The sequence below is a fragment of the Gorilla gorilla genome, chromosome 19 (genome assembly GCF_029281585.2).
Source record: "Gorilla gorilla gorilla isolate KB3781 chromosome 19, NHGRI_mGorGor1-v2.1_pri, whole genome shotgun sequence".
NCBI lineage: Eukaryota > Metazoa > Chordata > Mammalia > Primates > Hominidae > Gorilla > Gorilla gorilla.
This window is the reverse complement of record NC_073243.2, coordinates 18018154-18041729: the sequence shown is the minus strand read 5'-3', so window position 1 is coordinate 18041729 and position 23576 is coordinate 18018154. Positions and strand designations below refer to the sequence as shown.

At 53.5% G+C, this 23576-nt stretch overlaps 1 protein-coding gene across 7 annotated transcripts in view; it reads right to left on the bottom strand.

Annotated features, from left to right (window-relative positions):
- RAP1GAP2 (RAP1 GTPase activating protein 2) overlaps window positions 1–23576 on the bottom strand; it is a 289357-nt gene that overhangs the window by 125271 nt on the left and 140510 nt on the right. For all 7 annotated transcript variants that reach the window (XM_031003384.3, XM_031003383.3, XM_063700512.1 and 4 more), the window contains one exon: window positions 8771–8855. In XM_031003384.3, the coding sequence (XP_030859244.2) occupies window positions 8771–8855 (85 nt within the window). The remainder of the gene's footprint in view (window positions 1–8770; window positions 8856–23576) is intronic.

Here is a 23576-nt window from a genome sequence, read left to right as displayed (position 1 = left end):
ACCTCAAAAAAAAAAAAAATTAAGTTCTAGAACAGACAAAACTCACTTTTGAAAAAAATCAGAACACTGTTTGCTCCTCAAGGGGGCAGTTATGATTGACTAGGTCAGGACATGGGAACTTTCTGGGGTGGCAGAAATGTCCTGTTTCTTGATCAAGTTATGGCTCACGTGGGTGTATCATTAAAGTATACAATACAATTAAGACCTACGCATTTCTGTGTCTGCAAATTTTTAAAAATCCAGTTACACCTAGAGTAATCTTCAAGAAGCATAAGCAAGTTGGCCTTAAAACATGAACAGAAGGCCGGGTGTGGTGGCTCATGCCTGTAATCCCAGTACTTTGGGAGGCTGAGGCCGGCGGATCACCTGAGGTCAGGAGTTTGAGAGCAGCCTGACCAACATGGCGAAACCCCATCTCTACTAAAAATACAAAAATTAGCTGGGCACGGTGGCGTGTGCCTCTAATCCCAGCTACTCGGGAGGCTGAGGGAGGAGAATCGCTTGAACCCCGGAAGCAGGGGTTGCAGTGAGCTGAGATCACGCCACTGCACTCCAACCTGGGTGACAAGAGCGAGATTCCATCTCAAAAAAAAAAAAAAAAAGAACAGAATTAGGGAAAATAGGCACATGCTCAGGTGTGCACAGGTGAGGAGGGAAATGCATGCAGGTAAGTAGGTGCACATGCAGACATCTTCATGTTCTTTTTCTTTTTCTTTTTTTTGAAACGGGATTTTGCTCTGTCACCCAGGCTAGAGTGCAGTGGTGCAATCATAACTCACTGCAAGCTCAATCTCCTGGGCTCAATCCATCTTCCCACCTTGGCCTCCAGAGTAGCTGGGACTATAGGCATGAGCCAATAGGCCCAGCTAATTTTTTAATTTTTTGTAGAAATGGGGTCTCATTGTGTTGCCCAGGCTGGTCTCAAACTCCTGGCCTCAAGGGATCCTCCTGCCTCAGCCTCCCAAAATGCTGGGATTTCAGGCATGTGCCACCATGCCCAGCCGACATCTCCATGTTCTTAAAGCCTCCTAGTTAGCATCCTCACCCTCAGTAGCCAAATAAGCCCTTCCTCATGCCTGCCTTAAATCAGATGTGAACTTCCTTGGCTCCTGGATGGAGTCAAGAGAACAATGGGCAGTGGCTCCTGAGGAGATGGGGTTGTGTCCCAACCATGTCCGGAGCGGCAACAGAAACACAATCAATGTGGAGACCAGAGGTGACTCTCCCAGGACCTACAGAGCTTCAGCAAGGGCCTCCCTCCAGCTGTAGGGATGGAGGGAATAAATATCTGTCCTCTCCTGTCCCTATACAGGGTTTTCTTGAAGAGGGAAAAACCAAACCTCCTTGCTGATGTCCTTCAGCCCTTCCTGCCCCAGCCCAGAAAGGCTCCCGTCAACCCTCCCACAAATGCCTCCTCCCTTCATCCATCCAGAGCCGGTGGATGTTTGGGGGGCTGACACTGTCACTCAACCCTGATGAGGGGAAAGTCTCCCTGCACAGCCTAACAGAAGACAGGAGGCAGGAACCAGGAGCAAAAGGAGAGACGAAATCAGGCCAGGGGCTGTGCTACAAGCTGGAACAGAAGCCCCCCACACCACCCCCCAACCCCAGGGAGAGAGGGTGGCCGGTGAGTAATCCATGAGCCAGAAAGGGAGGCCCAGCCCAGCTCTGCCCAGAGGGATAGAGAGGGGCAAGGAGGAGGCTCCTCTGATCTCCATCCTCTTCCCTGGCATAGGAAGCCTGCACACCTGCCTTACCTACCATAGAGGCGGTGGGGGCATTCCCTGGCCGTGGAGAGCCACGTGCCAAGGAGCAAGGGAGGAACAAGACATTCTGCTGGTCCCTGCAGTGGGAACTCCAAGCGTACATTATCCTCTTCTGGAAAGGAGAAGGTCTGAGAGGGGCTGCCCTCAGACTTGCACAAAGAAGGGTGTGGAAGGCTGAGCAAGGGCCATCTCCCAGCTGACCAAGCCAGCTCAGGGCCCAGTGCGGCTCCAGGGACAAGGTCAGGTCAAGTCCCAGCAGAGTGAACTTCAGTGAAATGCCCTGTGTCCTTCCCATGAGTGTCAAGAGAATCAGGAGAATCAACCCCTTTACTTCATGGGGCCTGGGAAGGTTTTACTGTCTATGGTCCCAGGGGGTCACCCTGACCCCCATGCTTGCCATTAGGGCCCCTTCCGGCTGCCCCACCCCGCCCCATCCCACCCCACCTCCCCACGCGTTTCCCCCTCCTCTCCTCCCCACTGAGAAGCCACATTTCACATCTGAGCCTCGTCACACTGAGCCATCTGGTTTCTCCGGCTCAGTCAGGGCCCCTGTAGACGGCAGGCTCTCTGAGGGTGGAGGACTGCAGCTTCGATGTGACCCAGGGGACCCAGCACAATTCTGGGCACACAATTGCCCCTCCCTAAATGCCTGCTGATCCATTGGGGCATGAAAATCAGCTTCCAAAAAAAAAAAAAAAACTGTGGGCCTGGAAACCACCTACGGTATTCCCACAGACGCAGCCCCAAGTCCCTCTCCCAGCCCACCCGGCACCAGCCAGTTTGAGCTCTGGCTGGGAACTGGGATCTCATTCAGCCCATCTGGTCAGCATCTCTTTGGTTGCTTTTTATCAGCTTCATATTAGCAAACACACAAAAAAAATCCCCTTGAGAAACAAACAGCAAAGAGGTGGGGGAGGGTGCGTATAGGTCGGGTAGCAGCAGGCACACCAGTGAGGGTGGGGGCCCGAAGAGATGGGGGAGGGTGCGTATAGGACGGGTTGCAGCAGGCACGCCAGTGAGGGTGGGGGCCCGGGGGGAGCGCGGCAGAGACTCTCAGGCTGGAGGCCAGCTACTGCTCCAGCCAGCCCTTCCCAGTGGGAGAACCACAAGAGGCCGTCCCTGGGCCCGAAAACGTGAGATGAGCAAGCATGAGATGAGCCGAGCACTTGACCAAAACTAGTTTGGGTCTCAGAATTTAACTTATCGTGGGCCAGGTGCAGTGGCTCACGCCTGTCATCTGAACACTTTGGGAGGCCGAGGCTGGCGGATCACTTGAGGTCAGGAGCTCGAGACCAGCCTGGCCAACAGGGGGAAACACCATCTCTACTAAAAATACAAAAATTAGCGGGGTGTGGTGGTGCGCGCCTGTAATCCCAGCTACTCGGGAGGCGGAGGCAGGAGAACAGCTTGAGCCTGGGAGACGGAGGTTGCAGGGAGCCGAGATCGCGCCATTACATTCCAGCCTGGGTGACAACTCCGTCTCAAAAAATAAATATAAAAATAAAGAATGTAACTTATTCTGTTGACTCGAGGAGGAACACAGCTGTCTTCAGCGTTGTGTTGGGAGAGTCATTTCCTACCTTGGGGCTTCTGGTTTACCTATAAAGGAAATGGATCGCCCATCCCTAATCTTCTGTGACTCCCAAGCTAATCAACCAAAGGGGTGCCCCTGCCACACCCTCCCTGAGCCTGCACTGCCAAGAGAACCAGGTGAAGCCTTCTCCCACTGCCCGAGGCTCAAAGAACAGAGAACTGATTCATGAACCCTCAGGGCCAGGGACCCTCGGAGAGAGGCCAGCCTCCATCCAGGGCGTCTCTGGCCTCAGTGTGCTATAATAACCTGGGATGTGTCAACCAAGCAGAGGCCTGGCCTCACCCTAGGACAGGGATGTGGCAGGTGGAGCCCAGGCCTGCTGGGATATAAGATCCAGCCAGAAGCAGAGGAGTGGAGGGTCAGGAGCAGAACAACCTCCTCTGACCGAGATGTCCCTTACTGTCAGCAACCATAAACAAGTCCCAGGTCCCCACCCTAAGCCAGGGCCTGGGGGCCCTAAAGAATAGGACACAGTCGCTATGCTCAGGGAACTCAAGTTAGGGAAAGAATTGGACAGCCTGCAAGCAGGAGCTGCAATATTATTTCATCAATGTCATCACTTTTGTGATGGGACACTCCTGTGGTGAGCAGGCTGGTGTAAGGTGAGGATTGTGGTTTTAAATCCCTCATGGGTGGTTAGCTTTCACACAAAGGGAAAAAACCTCCTCGCCATAGACAGACTCCTAACTGCGGCCACAGGCTAAGCCACAGAATGAACCCAAATGACAGTCACAAAGAGAACCCCTCGGGCCAGTCACACCACACACACTGACCCCCAACCCCAACCACAGAAGGACCCCCAACCCCAACCACAGAAGGACCTCCACCCAGTCTGAGTCCCCCGGACAATCCCTCACCTCTTCCTCCCTTCCCAGCTCTGACCTTGTGCTTGGGGCCTGGGCAGTAAAGTCACAGGCTGGGAAATTGCTGAGCTGAGCTCAAAGGGGAGAAGGACAGAACACGGGGGAGGAGGAGGGAGGGACACCTCCTGACTGCAGCTGCTGAGCTTTCCCTGAGGCTGCTCTGCTCCGGGCCTGCCTGAGGCCCCTCCCGACAGCCTGTCATGGGAGAGCGCAGCAGGGGCAGGCACCCAGTGGATGCTCACAAATCATTTTTTGAAAGAATATGTTAAAAATAATCCTTGCTGTGGTCCAGATTCCTGAGCACCCCTGCCTCACTCCCTCCTTTCCACATTTCCTCGCACTCCAGGCTCCCCACCTCACGAGTACCGTCTACACCCTCTGACTCTGACCATCTCCACCCATTCCTCAACACACAGCCATCTGCTGTCCGCCCCACCCCTCCCAGGGCTGGTCTGAGTTACATCCCCTGCAACTGCCAGGCCACGCAGCCCAGTGGCCACCGTGCACTCTGCACCATACTTGGCCTCTCAGCAGCAGCTGGCACTGCTGCCGGTCCCACCACCGTGAAATGCTTCTCCCTCCATGTCTTGGCCCAGCCTCCTCTGCAGAGACCCCAGCACCAGCCTTTACCTGGGGGGTTCCCTCGAGGTGCCGCCCCAGGAACCTCTCTTCCCGCTCTATCCTCTCCCTGGAGAGCTCACTCATCCCAAAGCTTCCATTCCCTTCTCTAGGAGAAGGGCTCCCAGATGTTTACCTCCAGCACAGAATGTTCTTCTGAACCTCAGGTACGTCCAACTCAGTGCTTAGAGGTGACCCCTCGACAAGGCGCGGTGGCTCACACCTGTAATCCCAGCACTTTGGGAGGTCAAGGCGGAAGGATGGCTTGAACCCAAGAGTCTCAGACCAGCCTGGGCAACACAGCAAGACCTTGTCTCTACAGAAAATTTTTAAATTAGCTGGGCTCGGTGGCACGTGCCTATATTCCCAGCTACTCGGGAGGCTAAGATGGGAGGATCCTTGAGCCCGAGGTTGCAGTGACCTCAGAATGAACCACTATCCTCCAGGCTGAGTGACAGAGCACGACCCTGTCCCTAAAAAAAATTTTTTTAATTTAAAAGAAGAAGAATTGAATCCTAATCCTCCCTCCTGCACCAACCTTTATCTCAGAGAATGGTTGTCCCAGGTATCTACTGGCTACAAACCTGGGAGCCATTCTCGCCGCCTCCTTCTCCCCAAATCTCATATCTCATCAATTTACCACCTGCAAAATCTGAGCTCCAACCACTTCCAAACAACCCCACCGGCCCCTCCGAGTCAGGCTTCCATCCTTTCCCCTGGATCCTGCAGCAGCCTCAGCTCATCCCCTCTCCACTCTGTTCCCTGCCATGCATTCGCCATATGACGCCAGATGATTTTCCAAAGGTCTCATCTTAATCCTCTGGGTAACATCGTCAATGACTCCAGTGCTCTTAACTAGGAATAAACTCTAAAATCTTCAGCAGAATGTCCAAGCATCTGCTTGATCTGGTCCCTGCCTGCATGCCCAGCCTCTCCAACACTAACTCCGGCTTCACCAGCTGTTCTGATCTCCTTCCAGTTCCTCTTGGTGTCGCCTTCTCTCTCTCGGCTGCCTGAACGCATGTGCAGAGGCCCACAACAGTGCTTCTCAAGCTGCCCTGTGTATACAAATCACCAGAAAATGACGGTAAAATGCTGACTATGGGCCAGGCGTGGTGGCTCACGACTGTAATCCCAGCACTTCGGGAGGCCAAGGCGGACGCATCACGAGGTCAGGAGTTCGAGACCAGCCTGGCTAACATGGTGAAACCCCGTCTCTACTAAAAATACAAAAGTTAGCCAGGCGTGGTGGCACGCACCTGTAATCCCAGCTACTCGGGGGGCTGGGGTAGGAGAACCGCTTGAACCCAGGAGGTGGAGGTTGCAGCGAGCCAAGATCGCACCACTGCACTCTGGCTCGGCGACAGAGCAAGGCTCCGTCTGAAAAAAATAAAAAAGCTGACTCTGATTCAGTGGTCTGGGATGGAACCTGAGATTCTGCATTTCTAAGGGGCTCGCAAATGGTGCAGGTGTTGCTGGTCCCTTGCCCTCCCTTTGAACAGCAAGAATCTAGAACACTCTCCTCCACTCGGACTCCACCTTAGCCTAACTAGCACCTATCCAATTTTCAGGGCTCAGCTTAAACATCATTTCCTAACAAAAAGCCCTACCTGACCCTCTCCGAGACTAGGTTAGAGTCCCCCCACCTCCTAACCTTACGTTCCCCCCCTAAGCTATGCTGTGCTTCTGCTTTAGAATATTCACCACGTGTAACTGTGCAGCCCTCATTCCTGACATTATTTTTCCATTTTTGGCTCCCTAGCTAGACGACAAGCTCTAGGAGAGCAGGGACCACAATGTCTGGTTTACTACAAGGTCCCCAGAACCGAGCACTGGGCGTGGCTGAGCATGCGCACATGTGGCGGAAAGCTGTGGGTCTTGCCTGCCCCGCATCCCTTCCCCTTCTTCTCAAGGTACCACCGCCATTTCCCTCTAGGACCTACCCCTCCCTCATTCTCAGTTCTTATGGTTTAGGTGGGTGATCATGAGACCCAGGTCTGGCCAATCAGAGCCTTTCATCTTTCTGGTGCCGGTAATTGGTTCAGGGACAAACATGTGACCTAAGCCAGCCAATGAGCTTCTTCCCTGGGACTTTGTTAGAACTACTGAGGGAAAAAAATACTTTTCTTTTCACTGGGGTTACTTCGCAGGTAGGAGCTGCTACCACCCTTCGGCTGCCACAAAGGCAGCTTGACAAAGAATGAAACCAACACAGAAGAGAGAAGGAATGAGACTGATCTTGCGGATGCAGTCATGCCTGCCGTCTATGCTTGCAATTACAAAGGCAAAAAATACCCTTTTATGCCTAAGCCAGAGTGAGTTATGTTTCTGTCACTTACAACCAAGAGTCCTAACTAATACAAAATTCAAATAAATACTGGGTATTAAATGAATTAAATGAGTACATGAGTAAGTAAAATCTGCCAAGAGAATTCAGGGACTCCTCCTAGGAGACTGTCAGACTTCTCCCTGCAAACTCCTGCCATCCGTGAGGACAGAGACAAGCATCCCACAGCCACCTTTGTAGACCAAGGGGACACTCAGAATGGTGACAGGCTTCTTAGCATTACCCTGTGCAAAGATCTGGCCCAGCACCTGGCTCAGATACCAACACTGAGCTGGGTGCTGGGGCAGGCACTAGGCTAGTGAAGGTGGTCTGCCTTCCACTGCCCTCTGGGTACTGCATAAGGAAGACAGCACAGCTCTCCTTGGTCAGCCCTGCACCCTGTCCTGCCCCCCGCCCACCGCTGACCACTTAACCCACCCAGGGCAGGCTCTGGCTACCCCTCAACACATAGGCTCCTCGAGGCATACCACGTGGCTCTGTATGTGATGGGCATCGGATACAGGACAACAACAGGAAGATGGATGGGTTTTATCTGCTTCCTATGGGTTGTCATCTTGCAAAAGATTAGGTTCAGGGAAGAGGAGGGGTGATGCAGAGCAGTGAGGAAGAGATGCCTGATGATCTCCCTGTGAGCCACTCAGAGCACAGCCCCAGGACAGAGAGGAGCTGGCCTAGATGTCCCCTCAGATGACTCAGGAGGCAGGTGACTTCTTCAGCACTAGTCCTCACTCACTCCACAGAGTGTGAAGGAAGGAGGGAGGCAGGGAGGGAGGGAGGGAGAGCGTGCATGCCAGCCTATGCAGAAACACTGGCTGAGCCAAAAGTCTTCTCTGAGGACCAGCTCAGGCCTGTGTGGCCATCCTGCCGAGGCGTCGGACTGAAAAGTGATGGAGGAAGGTCATGGTGGCAGAAGGGCACTGCTCCCTCGGCTCCCGTCCAGGAGTGAGAAGGTCCTGGGCCTAGCGGCCTGGACTGTGGTCTCCCCAGGAAAAACGCTCACGAAGGAAGTGCTGATAAGAAAATAACTGCCACCCCGACCCAAACCTCCAGCCAACCGTTCCACGGGGACTGGCGTGAACAAGCCAGGCTCAGAAGGGCAATAACTGCCACCCCGACCCGAACCTCCAGCCAACCCTTCCACGGGGACTGGCGTGAACAGGCCCAGCTCAGAAGGGCAGCCAGAGGCCGGCAGACCAGCATGCAAATGCCCTTCAAGTCCCAGGAGGGCCACAGCCCAGCCCCAGGCAGTCCTTCTGGGCAGATGCCTTCTGTCCCCCAACTTCCTCCTGGCTGGGCCCCTTGTTCCCAAACTCCACTACCAATTACCAAGAGTCCTGCCAACCCCATTTCAACCCCAATGTCCTCACCGCCCCTTGACACAGACACCCTGACTCTCTTGTCACGCTTCCCCTGCACTGGTGCTTAACTGGAGCTTAACTGAACGTCACCTCCTCTGAGGTGTCAGGACACTCCACAGCCCCACTGCGACGGACGCTGCTGGGCCTGGAGCCAAAGCCACAGCAAGGCCTCACAACTTCCCCACACGCTCCCCTCCCTGCCTTCCTGAATCGAAACCTCTTACCTTCATGGTGGGAGGTGCCGTGAGAGGAGGGGAGAGCGGCCGGTCTGGGAGGGTCGCATCCGAGCTGTTGGCCAGCTCCTGCTTCCTGTGAAGAGGCCAAAAGAGGTGAGTGAGGACCTGCCTGCGCCTTCCCTTCTCTCCTCCAAGAGTGACTGGGCTCTCGGACACAGTTTAACATACAATGCAGGCTGGGTTGGGTGGCTCACGCCTGTAATCCCAGCACTTTCGGAGGCCGAGGCAGACGGATCACCTCAGGTCAGGAGTTCAAGGCCAGCCTGACCAACATGGTGAAACCCCATCTCTACTAAAAATACAAAAAATTAGCTGGGCGTGGTGGTGCATGCCTGTAGTCCCAGCTACTAGAGAGACTGAGGCAGGAGAATCACTTGAACCTGGGAGGTGGAGGTTGCAGTGAGCCAAGATGGCGCCACTGCACTCCAGCCTGGGCAACAAGAATGAAACTCCATTTCCAATTAAAAAAAAAAAATACAATGCAGAAACCAGAATTGGGAGCATTTTCTTTACTCCAGTGCACCAAAATCTAAAGCAGTGCTACTCTAAGTATGGTCCCTGGATGACCAGCGGCACCTGGGAACTCGAAAGACATGCACATTTGCAGGTGCACACCAGGCTCTCCAGTGATGAGCCCAGGAACCTGCGCTCCAACGAGCTCTCCAGGTCGTTCTGCTGCACGGCAAAGTCTGAGAACCACAGGGCTAAAGAGACCCAGGACTGGGGCTGGGTGTGAGAAGAGGAGGGGAGAAGCGTGGATTCATTCTCCCTTGAGCCCCTCTGCACGTACACACACACACACACACACACACACACACACACACACGCACACACACAGGCCCTGGTCAAAAAGCTGTCCTCGGGAGACAGGGCTGCCTGCCGTGCAACCGCAGGTAAAACTTAATTTAGTCCATGTGGGCTAGGACGGTAGAGAGGCAGCTAAACAGAGTTGTTGTCACCATGGCAACATGACTGCGACAAGTTTGCCGCGCTCACACACTCCCCACTTTCCATCTGGCCCTCGCTGGTGACCGGGGAGTGCTGTTTGCGGTCCCATCACCAGGCAGACTGGCATGGGATCAGCCAGCCTTCAGAGCCACGGCTGCACAACAGGGCCAGCTGGGCAGAGCCTGGGGAATTCCCGGGTGAGGGACTCCAGTGTCCTGAACAAGCCCTGGCTGTACCCAAGAGGGGACGAAGGGGCCGGGAGAAGCGTATTAAAAGCCGAAGAGGGCCTGGCTGAGCCGTCAAAGCCCCCAACTTTACAAGTGTGTCCTCCTCTACAGCCCTGCTCTGAAGCAGCCGAGAGAGTCAGCCCAACCCCCAGGTCCTGCGTAAATGATCAAAGCACCCCCACTGCCACCTCCAGAGAATCCTTCTGCCCCTCTTCCCAGCCCAAGTCCTGCCAGCAAAGCGACAGTTCCAACCCCACACCTTCTTCATGACAGAAACCCACCCTCCCTACAGAGCCCAGCCCTCCAGGTTTCCAGGCCCAGACCCCATCCTGCCTGGCTCCCTGTAGCCCACGGAGCAGGACCAGGCTGAGAACACTTCCAGGCCAGGCCTGGGTCATGTGTACCCCTGCCTGCCCCTGCAGTTGACCAGCCCTCCCTGTGGCCAACTAGGGAGCCACATGAGGGGCCTGGGGACTACCTGGCTTGGCAGAGAATCCATTCCACCCCATTAACCTGAACCTGGCAATCCCTGTCTCCTGCTCCCCATCTCCCTTCCTCTTTCTTTCTTCCTGGACCTTGTTGATGTAAGTTTTGATGGCTGGAGAGGGGGGACTCTCCCGCCTGATCCAGGCTGTAACTGGCTCAAGAAACCGGCAGGGCTGAGATAGCTCCTAGGTGTGTGCACACACTCACACACACACAAAATCAGGCACCAGCTCCTGCTACCTCTCAGCTAGAGCTGCCAGCCTCCTTCCATGTACGGCCTTGGACATTACCACCGTAGGCTCCAGTCTGGCTGCTCTGCCAGACACTCACCTGCCTGTGTGCACAACAGAGCTGGGTCCAGCACAGGCTCACCCCCTCCTCCACCTGGCCTTCTCCCAAGCAGCCACAGCTCCTCCTCAATAGGCCTGGCCTTTAAGAGCCATGATGGGGGAAAGGAAGAATGATCAAGCAGGAGGGCATCACCCTCAGGTCCTCTTAGGGCCCATGGTGAGGATGACAGCTGCTCCCCTGTAAGGCTGGGAGCCCAGCAAGGAAAAGCACGCAGGGAGGGGAAGTAAAACAAGCCCCCACCAGATGCTATAGGGCGACTCTGGGCTTAGCAGAGGGCCTCTGGAGATGGCTCGCAGGCACCTTGATGGACAGCAGCCCTGGCTCTCCAGAAACACACAGTCCAGAGGAGGGCAGAGCTGGTTTTAACATCACCGGTCACAGGACGCTCATACACACAGTCATGCTGTCTATTTTTCCCCATCAGGCACAAGGTGTCCACGCTCATGGCACCAGGGCACATATGATTATTGTTCAAGGCCCTGAGTCCTGGTCAAAAGAGCGCAGCATCCAACACTCCCTGAGCTGAGCCCCTCTCCCCTGCCTTTTCCCCCTGGATGCTGGATAAGCTCCTGGGGCCGGTCTCTACCGGACACTGGATAAGCTCCTGGGGCCGGTCTCTACCGGACGCTGGATAAGCTCCTGGGGCCGGTCTCTACTGGACGCTGGATAAGCTCCTGGGGCCGGTCTCTAGGAAGCGAGGCAGACTCTCAAGTCGGAGCACATGGCAGCTTCTGACCAGAAGGATTTCCCGAATGATGCCTGGGAGCTTGGAAGGCGCTAGAGCAGACGTGAGCACCAGTGGTGACCAGCCTCATGCAAGCTCCAGCGCTGTGTCCAGGACTCCAGAGGGGGTGCCAGGGTGGGCAGAAGGCATGACTGCCACCCTCGAAAACATCTGAACTGGGCCCAGAGCGGTGGCTCATGCCTGTAATCCCACCATTTTGGGAGGCTGAGACGGGGGCGGATCACTTGAGGTCAGGAGTTCCAGACCAGCCTGTTCAATGTGGCGAAACCCCGTCTCTACTAAAAATACAAAAATTAGCCAGGCATGGTGGCGTGTGCCTGTCATCCAAGCTACTTGGGAGGCTGAGGCAAGAGAATCGCTTGAACCCGAGAGGTGGAGGCTGCAGTGAGCTGAGATCGCGCCACTGCACTCCAGCTCGGGTGACAGAGCAAGACTCCATCTCAAAAAAAAAAAAAAAAGAAGGGAAGGCAACAATGTGAAGAAACACACAGTGAGAACGCCCCGTGTTCTCAGGCAGACACAGCAGTGATGCGGCTGCAAGCCAACGCATGCTGAGGCTTGCCGACCCTGCCAGAGGCTAGAAGAGGCGAGGAAGGATTCTTCCCTAGAGCCTGCAGAGGGAGCGTGGCCCTGCTGACACCTTGATTTTGGACTTCTGGCCTCCAGAACTGAAATAATAAATGTCTGCGGCTTTAAGCCATCTGAGGTCCTTGGTAATGGCAGCCCTAGGAAATGAATGCAGTGCCCAGGCCCCAGGTTCTAGCCTTGGCCTAGAGAGCCAAAAACAGTGAAGATGAAATCCTGCTTCTGCCTCACCACCCCTGCTCTGATCAGCTGTGCTCAGCCTTGTCCTGCCCCAGGACAATGACATTTACACATGAGCCACCCTCCCAAGGACAGCCAGGCACAGCCCCGCCCAGCTACCAGCTGGCACGGATATAAGATAGAGTTAAGTGACGCGGTGCTTGATGCAGTTTTATCCCTTTTTCTCCCACTCAGGCAAACATATCACACACGAGGAGGTGAAAGTGATGTGATTATATCAAGGGATAACCTTGAATGTGCTCTAATTAGAAGCAAAAGGTAAATCCTTAGCCGAGGTGACAACTTCTTTGTGACCCACAGGGATCTATCTTGCCACGTGTCATGGCACTAAGATTGAAAACTGCAGCCCTCAAGCGACCCAGCCCCATACTCGCCTGCAACTCTAACGACGCGGGGCCCCAGACTCACCCAGGGACCCACAAGGACCCGTGAGAGGAGGGGCTGGAGATGGGGACAGCTTGGAAAGCAGAGAAGGGAAAAGGAGGATGGAGAGAAGCCAGAGGAAGAGAAGAGGAAGATTACATACTCAGTTCAAAGAGAAGGGTGGCAAGGGCAGGCTGGAAGGGCAGGTCAGAGAGCCTCTGCCACCTGGGGGAGTCCTGGAGGCCCTGCCCATTCTCACATGGCACTGAGGTTCCCTGCTCTGGGATTCTTTTCCTCCCTAGAAGACCAGGAGAGACAAGGGCAGATGCGGCGGCTCAGGGAGACCAGGACGCGTCCTAGCCAGCGTTGGCCAAATGCAAATCTCTGGAGGAAATGGTCAAAGGGGCCTGGAGTGGAAGCTGAGAAGTCAAAGGCCATGATTCACCCAGACGGAGCTGGACAGACCCCTGGCGGAGCCCCTGTGACAGCACCCAGGCCTGCAGGCTCCTCGCCTCCACCCTCGGAGGGCTCTGCCTCAGACCATCTTGAGGTCACTGCAACCGTCATGTCTCACACATCGCTATGGAGAGCACCCTACATTTGGAATCAAGGGATTCCTGGGTTCAAGTTTGGCTCTGCCTGCTACCCAGCTGTGAGGCCTTGGTTAAGTTACCTCGTTGTGTCTTGTTTCCTTCATCTGCAAAGATAGGGGTAATAAAGTACCAAGGAGTTAAAAATAACAGCTGTGGCTGGGTGAGGTGGCTCTCGCCTATAATCCCAGCACTTTGGGAGGCAAAAGTGGGCGGATCACCTGAGGTCAGGAGTTCGAGACCAGCCTGGCCAACATGGTGAAACCCTGTCACTACTAAAAATACAAAAATTAGCCGGGCGTGGTGGCGGGAGCCTGTAATCCCAGCTACTTGAGAGGCTAAGGCAGGAGAATCGCTTGAACCTGGGAGGTGGAGGTTGCAGTGAGCCGAGATCTCACCATTGCACTCCAGCCTGGGCAACAAGAGCGAAACTCCATCTCAAAAAAATGAATTAATTAATTTAAAAAAATAACAGCTGTGACATAAAACATGAAGTCCTATATCAATGTAGACCATGATGATGATGATGATGATGATGACTATAACTCATAAAATGTTGATGTGGTCTCCAAGTGGAGACAGAAACAAGAATCCAAGGCCGTTTAAATGCCTTGGAAAACATTTCTGGCATCTCAAATGAGCACCAGTTCTAGCCTGGGGATCTACTCTCAGGATCATAACCATTGGTTAATAATCAACCACAGGAAAAACACTCACCTAGCAGCAGATGGCTCTGGGGCCAGGTGTAAGGCCCCCTCCACACAGGGTTCTCCCAAAGCCTGAAACTCCCCTTTTCTGCATCCCTCCCCACACCCGCTCCCAGCCATCCACCCACGCTCAGCTATGCTTTCTCTTGCTTTCCAAATAGCCAAGCTAGAGGAATACAGACAGCTGGGCTGCAAAGAGCTTCTCGGGAAAACCAAACCAAAAGGAACAAGAAACATGATTCATAATGGCCAAAAGGGGGAAGCAATCCAAGTGTCCATCCGCCAACGAACAGATAAATAAAATTCGGTTGTTCCATACTGTGGAATATTGCTCACCCATAAAAAGAAATGAAGCAAAAATAATTAATTTTCAAAAATAAAAATAGGACCACGGGCAGTGGCTCATGCCTGTAATCCCAGCACTTTGGGAGGCTGAGGCAGGCAGATCACCTGAGGTCAGGAGTTTGAGAACAACCTGGCTAACATGGTGAAACCCCATCTCACTAAAAATACAAAAAATTAGCCAGCATGATGGCGCATGCCTGTAATCCCAGCTACTAAGGAGGCTGAGGCAGGAGAATCACTTGAACCTGGGAGACAGAGGTTGCAGTGAGCCAAGATTGTGCCACTGCACTCCAGCCCAGGTGACAGAGCGAGACTCCACCTCAAAAAATAAAAATAAGTGGCTGGGCGCGGTGGCTCACACCTGTAATCCCAGCACTTTGGAAAGCCAAGGCAGGCGGATCACGAGGTCAGGAGATTGAGACCATCCTGGCTAACACGGTGAAACCCCGTGTCTACTAAAAAAAAATTTAAAAAATTAGCCAGGTGTGGTGGCGAGCACCTGTAGTCCCAGCTACTCGAGATGCTGAGGCAGGAGAATGGCGTGAACCCAGAAGGCGGAAATTGCAGTGAGCCGAGATCGCTCCACTGCACTCCAGCCTGGGTGACAGAGCGAGACTCCGTCTCAAAATAAAATAAAATAAAAATAAAAACAAACTGATAGCTTATGACTATAAAGACAATAGAAAGAAAAGGAATGAAGAACTGATGCATGCCACAACACGGATGCACCTAGGAAGCACGGTGCCGAGTGACAGGAGCCAGGCACAAAAGGCCACATGCTGTGTGATTCCAGTTCCATGAAATCCACAGAACAGGCAAATCCACAGACAGAACGGTGATGAGAGGTTGCCAGGGGCTGCAGGGAGAGGGGAACGGGATGCAATCGCTAATCAATACTCCTGCTAATCAATACCCCTGCTCATCAATACTCCAGCACCACTCCTGATTCACTGTGTGGTCAGGTTATCTCACCTCTCCACGCCTCAGCTTCCTCATCTGTAAAACGGTGTGACTACTCCCCACCTCATGGGGCGTTACGAGGAAGGCCCAGAAAGCACTCAGCACAGTGCCTGGTACGCTGCAAAAACACAATGGCTGGTCGCCTTGTTGCCAAGGAGCAAATCAACGGGAAGAATGGGCACGGAGGAGGAGGGGCCAAGGCAGAAAGCTGATCAGAAGGCAGAGGTGGACAGGGGCAGGGACGTCTCCAGATCTGGGCACTCGCTGCCCCACACACTGTGGATGCTAAGCTGGGAGACAGGGACACGGGAGCCCAGCTGCCATGTGGGAACCGCTAGGCCCCGGGTATATGCACATGGCTCAATTCCAAGCCCCAAGGGGACAGACATGGAGATGAGGGCACTGATGACCCTCATGCCTGTGCTGGGGCCAGTGTGGAAGGGAGAAAGGGCATGAGCCCAGCAGACCTGGCAGAGTGTGGGGGAGGGAAGAAGACATTGGATTCAGGAACAAAAGGCTCCAACAGGTGGAGTGAATGGGTAGCTTGAGAAGGAGCAGGTGTTATGCACCTGTTCCTACCTGGCAGGGCTGACCTCGGGGTCACAGCCCATCCCAGCACATACTCTGACTCTGAGAGGATTCCAAAGATTTGGGGCACCAACTCTAGACCTTTGGTGATTCAAAACTCCCCCGTTGGCCGGGTGAGGTGGCTCACACCTGTAATCCCAGCACTTTGGAGGCTGAGGTAGGAGGACTGCTTGAGCCCACGAGTTCAAGACCAGCCTGGGCAACATGGTGAAACCCCATCTCCATAAAAAATTTAAAAATTAGCCAGGTGCATGCCTGTAGTCCTAGCTATTCAGGAGGCTGAGATGGGAGGATCACTTGAGCCTAGGAGATCAAGGCTACAGTGAGCCGTAATCATGCCACTGCACTCCAGCCTGGGTGACAGAGCGGGACCCTGTCTCAGAAAAAAAAAAAAGACTCCTCAGAAAATGCAAAATGGCAATCCCCACCCCTACTTCAATCCCAGGGTTCACGGATGCAGAGAGCAGCAGCCGTGGGAGAAAGCACCAGATGCCACCCTACAGCCTCATTATGCAGACAAGCACGTGGAGGCTGGAGAGCCAAGGGAACCGCCCAAACCCCACAGCGAGCCTCTCTTCTCTTCTCCAAGGAAGAGGCCCCACTTCCAAATCACCTCGGCCCAGGTTTGTGGGAAGTGGTGAGCAAGTCTCCAGGAGGGGCTGGGTATGGTGGCTCACGCCTGTCATCCCAGCACCTTGGGAGGCTGAGGTGGGCAGATCACTTGAGGTCAGGAGTTCGAGACCAGCCTGGCCAACATGGTGAAACCCCATCTCTACTCAAAATACAAAAATTAGCCAGAAATCGCTTGATCCCAGGAGGCAGAGGTTGCAGTGAGCCAAGATCGTGCCACTGCATTCCAACCTGGGCAACAGAGCAAAATTCCATCTCAAAGAAAAAAAAAAAGTCTCCAGGAGGAACGTGTCAGGAAGCACAACTGGCTTCTGGGCACCCGTTTTTTTGTTGTTTGTTTTTGGTTTTGAGAAGGAGTTTCGCTCTTGTTGCCCAGGTTGGAGTGCAATGGCACAATCTCGGCTCACTGCAGCCTCCACCTCCTGGGTTCCGGCAATTCTCCTGCCTCAGCCTCCCAAGTAGCTGGGATTACAGGCACGCGCCACCACGCCCAAACAATTTTTTGTATTTTTATTAGAGACAGGGTTTCACTATGTTGGCCAGGCCAGTCTCGAACTTCTGACCTCAGGCGATCTACCCACCTCAGCCTCCCAAAGCGCTGGGATTATAGGCGTGAGCCAGCGCACCTGGCCTGGACACCCGTTTATAAAGTGCCAAGGCCCTCAAGTGAGGGGACAGAAGGGGGAGAGGGTCAAAGGGGGCTACTGGTCCCCTGCATGGAGCAGACAGAGAGCGGGAGGCCCAGGCTGTGCAGGAGATGAGCCGGCTGGAGTCTCTGCTGCAGGCTACACCCTGCGCAGGACCCTGTGGCTGCACATGGGAACAAGGGGAGGCCCGGGCCAGACTCGGGCTGCAGCTTCAGAAGACACTCCTGCTGCCCTCCAGGTGCATTAGATGAGGACAGCACTGTCCTTCCCTACAGGACCTGAAGTCCTAAACTGAACCAGGGCTAGGAAAAAGGGCAGGAGGCGGGAGGAACAGGACCCTACGGGCGGACCACCCAGAAGAACCTCTGCAGCCCCTCCACGGCCCTGCGGCTGGGGGAACCTGGGGCCCCCTCGTGCACATATCTCAGAGCAATGAACCAATCTACCCACGTGGGCAAATCCTCACCCTGGGAAAATAAGCCTTTACCGGACAAGCAGCTTTTAGAACTGATGCATGCTTTATGGTTTACACCCAAGCCAGCAGGGATTCTGAGTTCTATGTGAGCCTGGGGTCACAGAGTCAGAAAATACGAGAGCTGGACCTCAACCCTGAGATCTCTGACTCCCATTCCGGTGCTCCTTCCCACTGCCATGGGAAAGCCAGCTCCACCTGGCCCAAGTACCACAGCCGGGAGCGAGGAGGGGACACTGGCCAAATGTCTTCTTGTGTGTTTTAAGTTTGAGTTCTCGGGGACCAAGGGTGGTGTCTCAGCGTGGGAGGCGACGTCTGTGCGATTCACAAGCATCTGAGAAAATGATCCGGGCAAAATGCAGAAAACCATCCTGCAGGCATGGCACACCCACCTGAAAGACCCGAGTGCCAAACAGGGACTGTGGGGTCATGGGGTGAAACAAGAGATACAGAATCAAGTGCCATGAGGTCACACGGAGGAGAGGTCTGGCTCTCCTTGGGAGACCAGCTACGGGATCGCACAGGAGGCAACGGCTGATCTAGGCCTAGAGAAGAGGCCAGCAGTGACCTACGGGAGAAGCGGGGAAGGGGAGGGCACAGAAGCAGGACGCAGAGGAACGTGACCAGCATGACGGAGAGACCACCAGTGTCGCAATGCCCAGGAGACACATCACACCATTCGAGGGCACAGCAGGCTGGCAAAAGGGGAGGGCAGGCCGGGCACGGTGGCTCACAGATGTAATCCCAGCACTTTGGGAGGCCGAGGCAGGCGGATCACTAGAGGTCAAGAGTTTGAGACAGGCCTGGCCAACGTGGTGAAACCTCGTATCTACTAAAAATACAAAAAATTAGCCCGGCATGGTGGCAGGCGCCTGTAATCCCAGCTACTCAGGAGGCTGAGGCAGGAGAATCGCTTGAACCCAGGAGGTGGAGGTTGCAGTAAGCCGAGATCGTGCCACTGCAGTCCAGCCTGGGCAACAGAGCGAGACCCCGTCTCAAAAAAAAAAAGCAGGGAAGGGCAAATGCCAGCAAACAGGCCTCAAGGGTTAGGGCACTGTGTGAAGTGATCCATGTACACTCTCTTATTTAATACCACAATCCACTGAAGAAATAGTATTAACCCCTTTTACAGCAGGGAAAATGAGGCTCAGAGAGGTTAAGCGGGCCAAGATCATGTTGCTGGAAAGGAGCAGAGTGAGGCTTGGGCACAGGCTTGGCCCCAGGGTCTGTGGCATTTACCACGGTGCTACACTGCCTCTGAGGAGGAGAAGGGGCCCGCTGGGGAGGAGTTCCCATGGCCCACGGCTTCCCAGAGTGGACGCCTGCATCCCTGCGGGCCCCCAAGGGCACCTGGGGTGGTCTTCACTGTAACAGTCACTTACTGAGCTTTGACAGAGACCCTCTTTGTGGCAGGCCACCCTGATTTTCCTTTTATGGTAGTGACGTAAAGGTGCCTTCTGAAACAAGTCCATTGAAGTTGTAACACCTGAGCCGGCTGAAGGAAAACATTATGGGCCTGAGACAGGTGACACACACACAGTACAAACAGTGCCGGCGCTGTGCGGACGCTGGGAAAAGGCGCCGCATGCTGAACTCTCTCTCGAGGGCAAAGGGAGGAAGCCAAGGGGCCCGAGGCGGGGTGCCCATGACCTGCAGACTTTGCTGGAGGACTCTGCAAGCAGCAGAGAGAGAACGGAGCGGCTGGAAGGGAGGGGCCGGGGGAAGACTGAAACGGGGCCAAGGGGCGCTGCCCTCCACTGCGCTCACAGCCACAGAAATGACATGAAAGGGTCAGAGTCATAAGGCATTTCGAGAGCAAAATTAAGAGGACTTGGTGACAGAAAGTAAAGGAGGGGCTGAGAGCTAAACACACCAAGTAACCTGGGTTTCAGAAAACAGAATGACGGATGCTTCAGCCGTGATACAGACGGAGAAGAAGAGTCGCTTTGCGAGAGGCAGATGATAAGGCTCTCTTTCTGGACACACGGCAAGCCAGGGGCCCCTGGGACACCCAAATGGGATCAGAACAGCACTAAAACCTAAGCAGAAAGACAGGTGTAACAAGAACAGAGGTGGAAGCTGAGGCCATGGGAGGGGTGGAGGCCCTCAGGGACAGCATGTAGGGCTTTGGGGTTTTAGGGGTGTTTTTGTTTGTTTTTGAGACGGAGTCTCGCTCTGTCACCCAGGCTGGAGAGCAGTGGCGCGATCTTGGCTCACTGCAACCTCCGCCTCCTGGGTTCAAGCGATTCTCCTGTCTCAGCCTCCCAAGTAGCTGGGACTACAGGTGTCTACCACCATGCCTGGCTAAGTTTTGTATTTTTAGTAGAGATGGGGTTTTTGCCATGTTGGCCAGGCTGGTCTCAAACCCTTGACCTCAGGTGATCTGCCTGCCTTGGCCTCCCAAAGTGCTGGGTGCTGGGATTGCAGGCATGGGCCACCATGCCCGGCCTAATTTTTTTTTTTTTTTCTGTATTTTTAGTTGAGACGGGGTTTCGCCATGTTGGCCAGGCTCGTCTCAAACCCTTGACCTCAGGTGATCTGCCCACCTCGGCCTCCCAAAGTGCTGGGATCACAGACATGAGCGCCTGGCCGGCTTTCATAAAGCCAAAATGAACAGGAGCCCTCCAAGGGGCAGGGAAGGAGAGGTGAGAAGGCAGCCTGCTGGGATGGGCTGGAAGGGCGGCGCTCAGGGAAGAGCGCATGCCAAGCAGGGGGTGGCAGAGGCTCCACCTCCCCTGCGCTGAAGAAATCACCAAGGCAGGTGCCTGCGCAGCCAGCCCTTCAAACGCACTCCGTCACTCAGAAACTGCCGACGGAGCAGTTCCCCTCCCGCGCGCAGTCAGCGGCTCTGCCTGGCACTGCCTGGCCTCCGTGGGGGGAGCGGCGTCATGGTCAGAGCAGAGGCAGCCAGCGCAGAAGGTCACGGCCTCCAGCAGCTTCAGAACCCACTCACAAAAGCCGGGAGTCACAAGGTGTGGGCTATCAGCATTTTCCCAGCCCGTAAACGCCCTTCACCTGGACGGCGAGGACAGGCGCGTTCATCTTATGATTCATTCAGTGTGGATGTATAACATTTATCACAATAAAAAATCATGTTTCAGCAGTGATAAGTATGTACCCTCACTTCCTTTAGGAGATATAAATAGAGATATTCTGAAGCCTGTTGAGACTTCCAGGATGAACCTGTCAGACTGACCACACGCATTTATTATCCCACTTCTTCTGAAGCCCATTAAAATAACAGTAAGGGGGCTGGGTGCAGTGGCTCACACCTGTAATCCCAGCACTTTGGGAGACTGAGGCAGGCAGATCACCTGAGGTCAGGAGTTCGAGACCAGCCTGGCCAACATGGAGAAACCACGTCTCTACTAAAAATAAAAAATAAAAAATAAAAAAACTAGCCGAGCCTGGTGGCGGGTGCCTGTAATCCCAGCTACTTGGGAGGATGAGGCAGGAGAATCACTTGAACCCGGGAGGCAGAGGTTGCAGTGAGCCGAGATCACACTACTACACTCCAGCCTGTGCAACAAGAGCAAAACTCCATCTCAAAAAAAAAGAAAAAAGAAAAAGAGAAAAAGAAATATGATGAAAAGACTAAGTTGAGGAAATCTCCCAAAAAGTAGAACAAAAACATAAAGATACAGAAAACAAAAGAGGGAAGAGAAAAAAGATCAAATAGCCGACCAAGAAAGTTCCCAGAAAGAGAAAGGGGAGAGGAGCTGGCAGCTGGTATCCAAAGCTGGCATCTCTTGGTGCTGATGGCTTTGTGTGCTCCCCTCTTGAATCTGGGCTGGCCCTGTGACTCAGTCTTGACCAACAGAATGAGACAGACATAACATTACCTCACTTTCAGGAATGAGTCACAGGACAGCTTCCACCTCTACCTCTAGGAACATTTGCTCCAGAGAAAGCAAGCCTGCACGTGAAAGGCCTGACTGAGACTGTCAATGCTGCAGCTGGGAACATGGAGAGGCTACATGGAGAGAGATGCCCAGATGCTCCAAACATCCCAGTCCATGCACATGAAGAAACCACCTTGGGCATCTCAGCTCCAGCAGATGCTATGAGAACACAGCCCAGCTCCCGGACATACGGCCCCAGCGGACCGTCGCAGTCATCTCCAGCCATCTGAGCCACCCAAGATGAGGTCTCAGACGTTGTGAAAGCAGAGAGAAGCCATCATCTCCAACACGCCCTAGCTGAATTCCTCACCCACAGAACTTGAGCATAATAAAATGGCTGCTGTCTCACCATAACAGAAAGATTAGCAGGGAAATCGTACAAGAACATCTTCCAGAACTGAAGGTCCTGAGTCTCTGGGTCCACCAAGTACACAGCACAGTAAAGACACAAGATCCATCCCAGACACTGTCAGGAAATTTCAGAACACCTGGGCAAATGAAAAATTCTCAATGACTCCAGAAAGAAAATATAAATACATACCATATACAGAGAAATAGGAATCTCGGCCGGGTGTGGTGGCTCACGCCTGTCATCCCAGCACTTTGGGAGGTCGAGACGGGCAGATCACCTGAGGTCAAGAGTCCGAGACCAGCCTGGCCAACATAGTGAAACCCCGTCTCTACTAAAAATACAAAAATTAGCCAGGCATGGTGGCACATGACTGTAGTCCCAGCTACTTGGGAGGCTGAAGCAGGAGAATCGCTTGAACCAAGGAGGCAGAGGTTGCAGTGAGCCGAGATCACATCATTACACTCCAGCCTGGGAGACAAGAGTGAAACTCTGTCTCAAAAAAAAAAAAAAAGAAAAGAAAAGAAATATGAATCTGCATATCATCAGACTTTTCAACAGCAACTCTGGAATCTAGTAGGCAATGATGTTATAACTCTCAAAATTCTCAAAGAAAATTATTTTCAACCTAAAATTTCATACCCAGGCAAACTATCAACCAATAAAGACATTCTGAAATATGCAAGAGCTCAAAAAAATTCACTCCCTTGCACCCTTTCTTGGGAGGATACTATCACTAGAGGATGGGGGGCTCTGGAAGTGAGATCTCCTGGGGGAAAGAACGGAATTGACAGGTTATCTGATGGATGCAAGCTTGGCGGAGATGGGGGAGGGTAGGGAGGGGCCATCTATTAAAGTAATTGTGGTAGAAAAACATAAAAGTAGAAAAATAGGCCAGGGACAGTGGCTCTCACCTGTAATTACAGTACTTTGGGAGGCCAAGGCAGGAGGATTGGTTGAGCTCAGGAGTTTGAGACCAGCTTGGGCAATATAGTGAGACCACGTCTCTCCACAAAAATTAGCCAGGCATGGTGGCAAGCACCCGTGGTCCCAGCTATTTGGGAAGCTGAGGTAGGAGGATCGCTTGAACCCTGGAGGTCAAGACTGTAGTAAGCCATGAATGTGGCACTGCACTCCAGCCTGGGTGACAGAGTGAGACCCTGTCTCAAAAATTAAAAAAAAAAGAAAAAGAAACATAGGTCCATAGAAAACAAAGCTAATGGCAGAAACGGGAGTTAATCATTAACTCCAAGAAACATGAAAAGTTATACAACAAAGAAAACATAATTATGGTACCCTCTCACATAACAATAAATAACATTTACACAGTCATAAAAAGTAAACACTGGTCGGGCGTGGTGGCTCAAGCCTGTCATCCCAGCACTTTGGGAGCCCGATGTGGGCAGATCACTAGAGGTCAGGAGATCGAGACCATCCTGACTAACACAGTGAAACCCCGTCTCTACTAAAAACACAAAAAATTAGCCGGGCGTGGTGGCGGGCGCCTGTAGTCCCAGCTACTCGGGAGGCTGAGGCAGGAGAATGGTGTGAACCCGGGAGGCGGAGCTTGCAGTGAGCCGAGATTGCGCTACCGCACTCCAGCCCGGGTGACAGAGCAAGGCTCTGTCTCCAAAAAAAAAAAAAAAAAAAAAAGTAAAC